The sequence below is a fragment of the Cynocephalus volans genome, chromosome 3, assembly GCF_027409185.1.
Source record: "Cynocephalus volans isolate mCynVol1 chromosome 3, mCynVol1.pri, whole genome shotgun sequence".
In the NCBI taxonomy this organism is placed as follows: domain Eukaryota; kingdom Metazoa; phylum Chordata; class Mammalia; order Dermoptera; family Cynocephalidae; genus Cynocephalus; species Cynocephalus volans.
Genome location: NC_084462.1, coordinates 87902684 through 87915107, shown reverse-complemented (window position 1 = coordinate 87915107; position 12424 = coordinate 87902684). Strand labels below are relative to the sequence as shown.

General features: G+C 35.5%; 1 protein-coding gene across 5 annotated transcripts in view; it reads left to right on the top strand.

The window, feature by feature from the left end:
- Positions 1–12424, top strand: part of USP8 (ubiquitin specific peptidase 8) — a 91153-nt gene that overhangs the window by 76093 nt on the left and 2636 nt on the right. For 3 of the 5 annotated variants that reach the window (XM_063091243.1, XM_063091245.1, XM_063091242.1), the window contains 8 exons: positions 2553–3134; positions 5091–5177; positions 5801–5881; positions 6316–6578; positions 8879–9091; positions 9785–9995; positions 11153–11389; positions 12174–12316. In XM_063091243.1, the coding sequence (XP_062947313.1) occupies positions 2553–3134; positions 5091–5177; positions 5801–5881; positions 6316–6578; positions 8879–9091; positions 9785–9995; positions 11153–11389; positions 12174–12316 (1817 nt within the window). The remainder of the gene's footprint in view (positions 1–2552; positions 3135–5090; positions 5178–5800; positions 5882–6315; positions 6579–8878; positions 9092–9784; positions 9996–11152; positions 11390–12173; positions 12317–12424) is intronic. The other 2 variants (XM_063091246.1, XM_063091244.1) reach the window with 1 other exon arrangement.

Here is a 12424-nt window from a genome sequence, read left to right as displayed (position 1 = left end):
AATTTAAACTTGAAAGTAACATGATCATAGCTGTGCTTTTTAGGATTAGGGAAAAATGGATGAGCTACCAAAATGTGAATGGAGACATTTATTTTGATTCCTGCTCTACCTTTTATTGTTAACCTCATCCCCCTAGTGGTTCTTACTAGTTCATTATCAAATACATGTAAAAAGAAGAAGAGGGAATAGGTTTGTTTGCTTTTAAACTGAAGAGGCAGAGAAGTGAAGAGGAAAGGGATGATTTTTGCTATGCTTACTTTTTCCTACTTTGTTTTCTGGAGGAAACATATTTTCACACATTTTGTAGAACACTATGTAGGTTGTTACTGGCAGATGTTCTTATATGTTCTTATCTTTCAGTACACTGTATTCTCAAGAAATGATGTTAGGGTCACTTCTCACAATGCTTTGGGGTTAATATGCTGTTAAATTAAGGTTATAAACATTTAATTCATTAAATCAGGAATCTAGGTAATTTATTACTCAACCAGTTAGTATCTTATCTCTTATGAAAGTTGTTTTGGAATATTTTACTTGTTCCCTCAGCAACATATTTATTATAATTTTTTTTTTTTTGTCGTTTTTTCGTGACCGGCACTCAGCCAGTGAGTGCACTGGTCAGTCCTATATAGGATCCGAACCCGCGGCGGGAGCGTCGCCGCGCTGCCAGCGCAGCACTCTACCAAGTGCGCCACGGGCTCGGCCCAGCAACATATTTATTGACTATGTTTCAGGAACAGTCTCTCCCCTTTTATAGTTTATATTCTAGGAGGGGAGAAAGATTTTAAACAAATAATTATTTACTTAATCAGAATCCCAATAAGTACTATGAGGGAAAAGAATACAGTATTATGAGAACATATATCATGGTTCTTGGATAGTTTTAGGAGTCAGGGAAGTCTTTTCTGAGGGAGAGATATTTAAACAAGACCTAAAGTTGTGGATTATTTAGTTGAATAGCTAATATGAAGGCCTGAGTTGGGAAAGAGCATGGCATCTTGGGAGGATTTTTTTTTTTTTTTAAAGGCAAGAATGGCTGGTGTATGAAATAGTATGAAATAAGACTGGAGAGGCAGGTAGAGGTAAGACCACACAGGGCCTTATGGATCATGATGAGGATTTTTAGGTATAATCTCAGTACAGTGGGTGGCAATTGAAAATAGGGTTTTAAAGAGGGGAGGAACATGGTCAGATTGTTTCAAATGATTACTCTGGCTACAGTGTGGAGAAATGGATAAGAAAAGGGGCAAGAGAAAAGATGGGCAACTGGTTGGAAGCTATGCTATAGTCCCAGTGAGAGGATGTTGTCATGGACTTAGCTGGTTGTAGCAGAGATGGAGAGACAGATACAGGAGGAAAATCATCAGACTACAGAAGCATGGGAAGAAGATACAATGGAATTTTCAGGTTTCTGGTTTGTACAGCTGTTTGAATAGTGATTACATCCATGATATAAGGACCATTTTTTGGTGGGGGGGAGGAGGGATAATGAATTTAGTTTTGGCCATGTTGGGTTTGAGTTATATGTGTTCCACCCACATGGAGGTATTGAGTACACAGTTGGCTACATGGAAATTGAACTTAAGTCTAGGTATACCCAAGTGTAGGTTTTATGTTTTAGAATGAAGACAGTTACTGTTCCATAGAACACATCAGGGTGAATTGAAAATGTTGAATCAAGAGGAAGTAAGTGCCACTGGTGTTTGAATATCTCCAATTCAGATGCTACCTCATGAGAAATCTTGACATTGAGTAATTTACTAACATGTTCTGGCAGATGTCTCCACAAAGTGACAGTTTGCTATGGTTTGAATGTGTCCCCCAAAGTTCATATGTTAGAAACTTAATCCCTAACGCAACAGTATTGATAGGTGGGAATTTTAAGATGTGATTAGAATTAATGCCATTATTGTGGGAGTGGGAACCTGATGAAAAGAGTTTGGCCTCCTTTCCTTCTCTTTCTCTCACGTGCTATCTTGCCCCTTCCACCTTCCACCATGCGATGATGCAGCAAGAAGGCCATCACCAGATGGGAGTGCCTTGACCTAAGACTTCACAGCCTCCAGAAATATTAGAAATAAATCTCTGTTCTTCATAAATTATCCTGATATTCTGTTATAGCAGCACAAAAGGGACTGTGTCCTAGGACTTTGTGAAAGGCAGAATTTAAGAGTGATGAACTAGGATGTCTGGCAGAAGAAATATCTTAGCAGCCAAGTGTTCAAGGTGCTACATGGCTTTTTTTGGCTGCTTATGGTAAAATGATAGGAGAGAGAAATGACTTAAAGGAGAAATTTATAATTAAAAGGGAAGCAGAACAGAAAGATTTGGAAAATTCAACCTGGCCATGTAAAGAACATAATGGTATGTTGGGGAGAGAATACTAAGGGTGTAGCCAAGTGACCATTTGCTAAAGAGATTAATTTGGATAGAAGGAAGTAGCACAAAACAGAGTAAGACATGGTTCTTTTGTCACAACTTGATGTCAGGAACTGATGTTACATTCCTGAATTTTGACACAAGTATATTTTGCTCTGTTTTTATTGCTCTAGATTGATCGTACTAAAAAACCAGCAGTCAAATTGCCTGAAGATCATAGAATAAAATCTGAAAGTACAGATCATGAGCAACAGTCTCCTCTGAATGGAAAAGTTGTTCCTGATCGTTCCACCAAGCCAGTATTTCCCCCTCCAACTACCATGTTAACAGATGATGAAAAAGCTCATATTCATGCAGAAACTGCTCTTCTAATGGAGAAAAACAAACAAGAAAAAGAACTTTGGGAAAGGCAGCAGGAGGAACAGGAAGAGAAACTGAGGAGGGAAGAACAAGACCAAAGAGCCAGAAAAAAAGAAGCTGAAGAAGATGAAATCACAGAGAAGGAACAAAAAGCAAAAGAAGAAATGGAGAAGAGAGAAAGTGAACAGGCCAAGAAAGAAGATAAAGAAAGCTCAGCAAAGAGGGGCAAAGAAATAACAGGAGTAAAAAGACAGAGTAAAAGTGAACATGAAACTTCTGATGCCAAGAAATCTGTGGAAGATAGAGCAAAAAGGTGTCCAACCCCAGAAGTACAGAAAAAGTCTATAGGAGATGTGTCCCAGACATCTGTGACAGGAGATTCAAGTTCAGGCAAGGTAAGCAAAAACAAACAATACAAATTGTCAGCTGTGTGAAATAAAATGTATATAAAAAGATAACACTAGTGGCATATCATAAATAGGGCAGACATTTTGAGTAGTTTTCTGGGGGTGATACATTGTATTGGTCCATTCACATTTGCTCACCTACTCTCCTTGGAGGCCAGTGATACACATTTTTGAAATGATTGGTTGGAGAATGGCCTTGCTTTTTGTGTATATAAAATGCAGAATATTTTTAATATTGAGATAAATAGCTACATTTTTTATTTTTGTGTTTGATGTATTATTATCAAAAGACTAAAGTGAAATATAATCTTCCTCTTACTACAAAGGAGTCAGATGCCAATGTTTGTATGATAGAGTTTGTGTCTACTCAGACCGTGTCCAAAATCAGTGACATCTCAAAGGCCCAACATTTATTTTTGCATATAGTGATTTTTTTTGTCAGGTCAATGTCATTTTATTTCTTGCTCTATCTATTCAACTAATATTGGCGATAACCCAATTAATGTTGCCTTTTCCTGCCCTTGCTACATACCCTAAATTAATTCCCATAATTTAGGGGGACATTTTTTGTTACTTTTTAATCTAATAATATCATGCTTTTTGCTTTTTTCCCCATTATGCAATTAATAATGCTTTTTCCTTTTGAACACTAAATAAGGTTTTATAATAGCAGGAACATTTATAGCCCTTTCTATGTGCATGTAAGTGGAAAAACATTTTTTAGAGCCTGTGAAAATGACTTCTGATAAAAAGTGAAATACCATTTATATAGAGTGTCAATTTCTGCACTTCTCAAGCAGCAGTTCAGGCATGTTACCAAAATTAACAGTTCATATAATGCTGCACTTATTTGGTAACCTGTACTGTCAAAAATAATGCTCTCATGCAAAAACCTAAACACTCAAAATCGGAGAAATGAAGCCCATCTACTAAATTAAAACTCTCTAACCTTTATTCATAAGAGAATCAGAACTTGTGAGTTCTTACTTAAGATACAATTTAAGTATTTATTCCTAATGTTAAACCCATAAGCTATTCAATTGACAAGTGAATCTGAAGCTTAGAGGTTAAGTGTTTTCCCAAGATCACATAGGCAGTGATATTCCAAAGCCATTTCCTTTCCATCTTGCTATATGTACTAGAGGCAGGGCAGTTTTTAGAACTTAAAGCATTCATATTTGTGGGGTCATTTAGTATAGCTGCCAAATATCCCTACAAATCTAAGTAGCCCTGAGATTATCAAATGTAGTTTTTGATGCATCCTATAATATAACACATTGAAAAAAGTTAACATTGCTTTCCTCGTGTGCTCCTTTTAAAAGTAGGAGAAATATATAATTTCTTCTAGAATAAATTCTAGTTAAAATTATCACTATTTTAAAAATATTTACTCTTTTTAAAATAAGATACAAAGTTAAGGTGAATTTTTTTAAAGAACCTAGGATGTTATAAGAAGATATAAAAATGAATTTTGCATTTTTGAATATTAGCTTTATGAATTCTGTAATCTCTTCATTCTCTTTAGTACTTTAAATTTTTTGGAGCACAACTGCTTTCAAGATAACCAAAATCATATGGAATTTAAATAAAAGAACAGTGTTTAAATGAGGTTATGGTGAATATACACCAATGATCAGCATTTTACACTTTGGCCATGTAATGTGAACCCAGTGCTTCACAGTTCACTTTGATTTTCTTTTTTCTTTTTTTTGCACTGACTCATCAAAATTTTTTAGTTCTTTAATGTTAGGAAATTCCAAATGGTCTCAAAAGTATCTATTTTGATTTTGACAATAAAATAGAACAAACTTTTCAGATGCCTAATTTTTTTCTTTTACATTTTCAGTCTAATGGATTTGGATGTAGTAGCTAGTGATGGATAGGTTTATATTAGGGGAAAGTTAAAAGTTTTCTTTCACTTCTGTAATTTTAACAATTTTACAGCCTGTTAAGATTAAAGGACAACCAGAAAGTGGAATTCTAAAGACAGGAACTTTTATAGAAAATACAGAGGATACTGAAAGAAATAAAGTAAGTAGTTCACTGGGGGGAAAAATACTGAAGAAAACCCCCCCATGTGTTATAACGTTGTGGTTAGCTTTACTACGTTGTCATCCTCCATCTTGAGCTATGCTCTCTGCTCTGCCATCTTTGGTAGCTGTGGGATTTTTTTGTTTGTTTTTACATGTGAACCTTATATGCTAAAGGAAATAGAGTTTTCCTTCCTATTTAAAGTTTGACAGTAAATTCTGTTCATTCAATGAGTAAATGTAGAAGAAGATTAGGAGTGCAAGATAACTTTAGGTAGTAGTAGATTTAGAACAGACCTTGATTTGTAATTTTGCACCCCTTCTTGTTTGCTTGGCTCTACTGTCCTCTTCCCTATGAATGACCACAGCAGGTCATGTCCCTCCCCTCTGCCACCACCATTGCTACAGGCTTGTGCGCACACTCCTTTTCCCTTTGGTGTGGTAATATTTGGACTTTGAGAAAAACAGATAAAGTTTTCTTCATCTTTGAACTTGTTTTAAAAAATATGAAGGGCAGCCAAAGCAAGATTTTTTTATCCTTTGGTACAAGTAGCTTAAGTTTGTATATAGCAAAATTTAATTGAAAAATCAGTTTTGTTTTGTTGTTTTTTTTTTTTAAACTAGGCTCAACGAGAGCCTTTGACAAGAGCAAGAAGTGAAGAAATGGGGAGGATTGTACCGGGACTGCCTTCAGGCTGGGCCAAGGTAAAAGTCAAAATTAGCTCTGAAATAAATAATATAGTAACTGTGTTCCAAACCATTATACTTTTTATCTTGTTTATTCTGTGTTTTCTCTAATGCAGAGTAAATTGTGTTTTTTTTTAATCATGGAGAGCATAGCTCTTTTCCCTAATTACAGCAAGGTAAGATTTCTCAATATCCAGACTGGGATGCTGGCTACAATATACTTGTCAGCATTTTGGCATTTGTCATTTAGAAATGGTGTATTACTTTAAAACCTAAGTTTCTTTGGAAGTTTAATTATAGAAGTGATTATCACCATTTTATTCAAATTATCTTAATCCAAAAGTAAATTTAGCAGTAGAATACTTTGGAGTGATTTCTTTATATAACAGTCATTTTTATTTTTTGATCTGTTTTCTTTTTTTTTTTTTTTTTTTTTTTCCTTTTCATATAAGTTTCTTGACCCAATCACTGGAACCTTTCGTTATTATCATTCACCCACCAATACTGTTCATATGTATCCGCCGGAAATGGCTCCTTCTTCTGTACCTCCGTCTACCCCTCCAACTCATAAAGCCAAGCCACAGATTGCTGCTGAGCGGGATAGGGAACCTTCCAAATTGAAGCGCTCCTACTCCTCCCCAGATATAACCCAGGCCATTCAAGAGGAAGAGAAGAGGAAGCCAACAGTGACTCCAGCAGTCAATCGGGAAAACAAGTAAGTTTATCCTGTCTCCTAGAACCTCCTAAAATATAGCATGTAATGTGCTATATTTTAAAATTTCTACTCTAAATATATCAGCATATTAATGTCAGGGAGTCAGACATTCCTGGTAGAGTGGGTGGCTGTACACTACAGAGGGAAAAAAAAAGAATACAGAAAATGTCCTAGGGTTTGAGAAACCAAGTGCTAATTTAGTATCATACCAGAAAGGATTATCATAACTATTAACCCAGATATAAAAGTATATTCATTATTATATCTTATGGCAACATGCCACAGACTACCCACAAGTTTTTCATAGACCTCCTGTGGCCCCTAAATCTCCCTTTGAGGACCGTATTTTACAGGATTGTTGAGTTTGCCTTGTTGCAGCACTTAAGTTCCAAACTTTTTTTTTCCCATTGGCTAATAACATGAGAGTAGTTTTCCTATTGTACTAAAGTAACAAACATTGTAGCCCCTAATCTTTATTCTGTTCCTTTTTCCTTCATTGTATTTCTGCCATTCTGCTTACAAGTAGTGGCCAAATAGGTTCACTAAGTTTCCCAAACAGTATCCTATTTAGGTATATTGCTCATTTTATCCCTTTTTGAATCCTCTAATGTTCCTGGCTTTTGACTGGCAGGGTTATGAGGAGGTGATTTTCAAGTCTACCACTTCTAGTCTTTGCTTCTTTGGGAGAAGGGGGGGAATAGACGGAATTATAAATAATGGTTTTGTTTTTTCATTATTAGATACAATCTCTTAATTTAAGGAATTCCAATTAGGCTATTTTTTTTTTTTGGCCTCTTTAATAATACATCCCAAGAAAGTAGTTAATATTTTTTCCTCCTGAGACCTTTCCCTGCCAGGTAGGGACTTATTTGAAGGAGCTTTTCCACTGTTAATCTAGTTACATAGTTTAAGGTTTATTATAATAACTAATGAGATTTGATTCAAGAAGGAATTATCATTCTTATTAAAGTTTTTTAATTTGACATTGTTTTAAAGATATATCATATGCAGTTTATGTATTTTTTATGTGTATTGAACAGAGAAAGAGCATGAAGGCCATGCACCTGAGCACATGTAAAGAAAAGCTGGTTGCAGTATAGTTTAGTCCAATTTCAACATTTTTTAGAGGGGTGGAAGAATACTAGGGATGAATAAGAAAAGAAAGGAGAACTGTCAATTAAGATTTTCCTTAATGCTACAGTTCTTCTAGTTCTAGTAGTTCCACATATCAATCAAATACACTAATAAATGTCTAGGAGACATTCTCTTGTCCAGTGCTGTACAGTAGATGCTTCTGTGGTGATGGAAGTATTCTCTGTGCTGTCCAATATGGTTTGTGGCTATTTTGAAATATGGTTAGTGCAAATGAAGAACTGAATTTTTAATTTTAATTAATCTAAATTTGACTAGCCACTTGTGGTAATAGTACTGTATTAGTCGTCAGTTTTCTGTCACTTTGAATACCTGAAATTGGATAATTTAGAAAGAAATGAAATTTATTTCTTACAGTTTTGGAGGTTGGGAAGTCCATGGTCAAGGGGGTGCATCTGGCGAGGGGCTTCTTCCGGGTGGGAACACTATAGGGTCCTGTGGCAACACAAGGTATCACATGGCAAGAGAATGGAAGAGCTCTCTCATCTGCTCCTTATAAAGCCACCAGTCCATACCCATGATAATTCCTTACTTCATGAATGGATTAGTCTATTCATGAGGGCACAGACCTTGCTGTATAGTCACTTCTCTCAGTGGTCCCACCTTTCAGATATCATAATCCGATTTCCCACCCTTTAAACATTGTTACAGCAAGGATCAAGTTTCCAACACATGAACTTTTGGGGGGACTAATTTGACCCATAGCAGGTACCCAGATAGTCCCTGCCTCCTTTGATAGCTGCTCTGCAGTAATATATTTTTTTGATTTCTTGTTTGGCATTCTGGTTGTGTTCAAACATTTGATGGTGCTAAACTTCCTGGGAATCATTTAAAGGAGTTTGAAAGCACCTTCTCTACTAGAGCTGCTAGTTCATGAGAAGGTAGAGAATATAGCTTAGGGTGTCTCTGAGAACCATAGACCTACATAAGAGATTAAAGCATGTGTTGCTTGGGAGGGTCCCAGAATACAACCAGTGTTAACCTATATACTAAGTGTCCTCTAAGACTCAGGATCTTATGAATTAACATATTAACTATTTACAAGATTACTGTGGTACAGATGCTAGAGTTTGCTGCCATTTGTAGTATGAACCTTAATTTCAGATGCTGTGCATTTTAAGACATCTTATATACTATTTCTTCCTCAGGCCAACATGCTACCCTAAAGCTGAGATCTCAAGGCTTTCTGCTTCTCAGATTCGGAACCTCAATCCTGTTTTTGGAGGATCTGGACCAGCTCTCACTGGACTTCGTAATTTAGGAAATACTTGTTACATGAATTCAATATTGCAGTGCCTATGTAATGCTCCACATTTGGCTGATTATTTCAACCGAAACTGCTATCAGGATGATATTAACAGGTAAATAAATTTCTTTCTTTTAGCAATATAATGTTAAAGGTTGAGCTGACCATATTTGCTGTCGTAGTCTTATACCTGAGACTGGGTAATTTATAAAGAACAGAAACTTATTTCTCATAGTTCTGAAGGTTGAGAAGTCCAGGATCAAGGCACCAGCAGCATCTGGTGAGGGCCTTCTTGCTGCATCCTTATATAGTGGAAAATGAAAGGGCCTAATCACCTCTTAAAGGCCCTGCCTCTTAATACTATCACATTAGCAACACCTGAATTTTGCAGGAAACACATTGACACCATAGCACTTGCCATCCAGAAAAGTCAAATTAAAGAGGAAATATTTTTATTCTTAAGAATAATGTAGAGAAGGCCTTCTCTGATTACTAAAGAACAGATGGGAAAAGAGCAGTACAAAAAGGCAGAACCTCACTGTCATAAACTGGAGTCTGTTGATGAGTAGGAAGAGACCTTGCAGGGATTGCAGCCAAAAGAAGTGATTTGGCGGGTGTAAGCAAAGTAAAATTTAGATGAGTATTTTGGTAATAAACCTGTGCACAAAAAAGTATTTTAGTGTAGGGCTACAGTATGTGAATAATTCAATTTAATAATTTATTATTATTAATAATTTAATGTTGACATCAAGAACCCCATAACTTTTAAAAATTTCCTTCATTGTTTTTTATAACTTTATTTACACAGGTCAAATTTGCTGGGGCATAAAGGTGAAGTGGCAGAAGAATTTGGTATAATCATGAAAGCCCTGTGGACAGGACAGTATAGGTATATCAGTCCAAAAGACTTTAAAATCACCATTGGGAAGATCAATGACCAGTTTGCAGGATACAGCCAGCAAGATTCACAAGAACTGCTTCTGTTTCTAATGGATGGTCTCCATGAAGATCTAAATAAAGTAAGAAATTTGATTTTTCTAAGTTGCCAAGGCTCTTTAGCGTTGCTCGGTTGCACTGTAATCATTTTTATAGCAATTTAAAATTCTAGTTGGTAATTTGTTCGGTGCTAGTTTATTCAAATATAGTGCCTTTGTATAAGACATGGGAACTATAAAACATATCTGATATGTGTAATATTTGAAAAGTATATACAAAGTATATATATATATATACAATTAGTACCTACTTAGTAAAATGTTATTGATAGTATTGCTGAGAAATTTGCAAATAATGGGCCGAGCCTGTGGCGCACTCGGGAGGGTGCGGCGCTGGGAGCGCGGCGACGCTCGCAGCGGCCGCGGGTTCGGATCCTATATAGGAATGGCTGGTGCACTCACTGGCTGAGTGCCGGTCACGAAAAAGAAAAAAAAAAAAGAAATTTGCAAATATTAAAATAGTTGTGGGAAATATTGTTTGTGACCCATGTGTATATGAAAGTAAAATCATAAAGGTATGATTTTATAAAAGATTAGCTATGGACAGCCTGAGCATCTTTGTTATTGGATGTTAGGTTTGTATATTATGTTTATTTATTATATTTACATATTTATTATATAGTATTTATATACTATTATACTATGTTCTTATTCTTATTTTAGAAAAAAGGATAAGAATTACTCCATGTAACCAAATGATTGGCGTGAATAGTTATTATTGAGGCATGTATCTCTATATAAATGACCACCCTTTATTTGTAGACTACAGCTTTTTTTTTTTAAGCACCAAGTTGTCATCTCTATCACATACCTTTGGGATCACCATTTTTACCACTGAACACACACACACACACACACACACACACATGTATATATGTGTATGTGTTTATGTATGTATACATCCATTAATGAGGCTAGGACAACGAAATCATGTTTATAACCCTAATCCCCAGCTATCTATGGGATATCTTCTCTTTTCAAAACCTGACTTCTTGGCTTTTTAAATAAAAATTTACTAAGAAATTCCAACAAGTTGATATCAAGTAGGTTTTTTTAAGATCAGAACTCCTTTATGAGAACTACAAGTGTTTCTGAATCTTCAGAGTGTTTGTATTCTTTCAGTTTTATATTTAAATGTTGTTTTTGAGGTATTAACAGAATTTAAATCATCTTTTTTCCAGGCTGATAATCGGAAGAGACATAAAGAAGAAAATAATGATCATCTCGATGACTTTAAAGCTGCAGAACATGCTTGGCAGAAACACAAGCAGCTCAATGAATCTATTATTGTTGCACTTTTTCAGGGTCAATTCAAATCCACAGTCCAGTGCCTCACCTGTCACAGAAAGTCTAGGACATTTGAGGCCTTCATGTATTTGTCTCTACCATTAGCATCCACAAGTAAATGTACATTACAGGTAAGTTTAAGATGGAAAGAAAATGATTTGTTGGATAAAAATGCTGATTATGCATATAGAGAAGTACTTTTTTCAGCAATTTATTCCAGTTCTTTACCATAAACATTTTGTAGGTCAAACACACATAAATTGTTTTAATTAGGCCTATGTAGATTAGAGGAATTAGAAATTTTCCTTTTTTTAAAGATCCTTTCCTATTAAATACTCTTTCAGAGTTGATAAGTAATATGTTTTTAAAAGTTTGTATTTTTAGCCTAGCCAGTAAGCTCACTTGGGAGAGGGTGGTACTAATAAAAGTTTGTATTTTTAAAAAGCTTTAAAAAGTTTATTCGGAAAGTTGTATGTTGCCTTTAACTTAGGTCTCCTTTTTATAAGCATTTGCTTTACATGGGGATATTAAATAAATATCCTGTTTTCCCCGTAACAGTAATATTATATATATATAATAACTTATTGATACCTTTAGTTTTAGCTTCCTCTACAATGTCATTTCCTCCAGCAAGTCTTCCCTGTTCCACCAGGTTCAGGTTAGGGGTCTTTCCTGGCTGTTGTCATTACACACAGAACTTCTTCCTTCCACCCTAGGTAGCACTCGCCACACTCTGTTGTAATTGTTCACTTGTCTGCATTCCTCATTAGATCATAAAACTCGAGGGGGCAGGAACTATTGTTCTAGTTTAGTTGTATCCCTAATGCCTGCAAAATGACTTATTGAATAGGTGCTTTCTGATACGGTGTTGAAGAAATGAATTAATGAGTATCTGCTACTTGTTTTTTTTGCCAGGATTGCCTTAGATTATTTTCCAAAGAAGAAAAACTCACAGATAACAATAGATTTTACTGCAGTCATTGCAGAGCTCGACGGGATTCTCTAAAAAAGATAGAAATCTGGAAGTTGCCACCTGTACTTTTAGTTCATCTGAAACGGTAAAGGGAAATTTTTTTTTACTTGTTCAGTAAAATTTAGACAAAGGAATTCTAAGTCCTTTGTAATTTACACTTATTGTACTGCCTGCTAAGGATACATAACAAAGG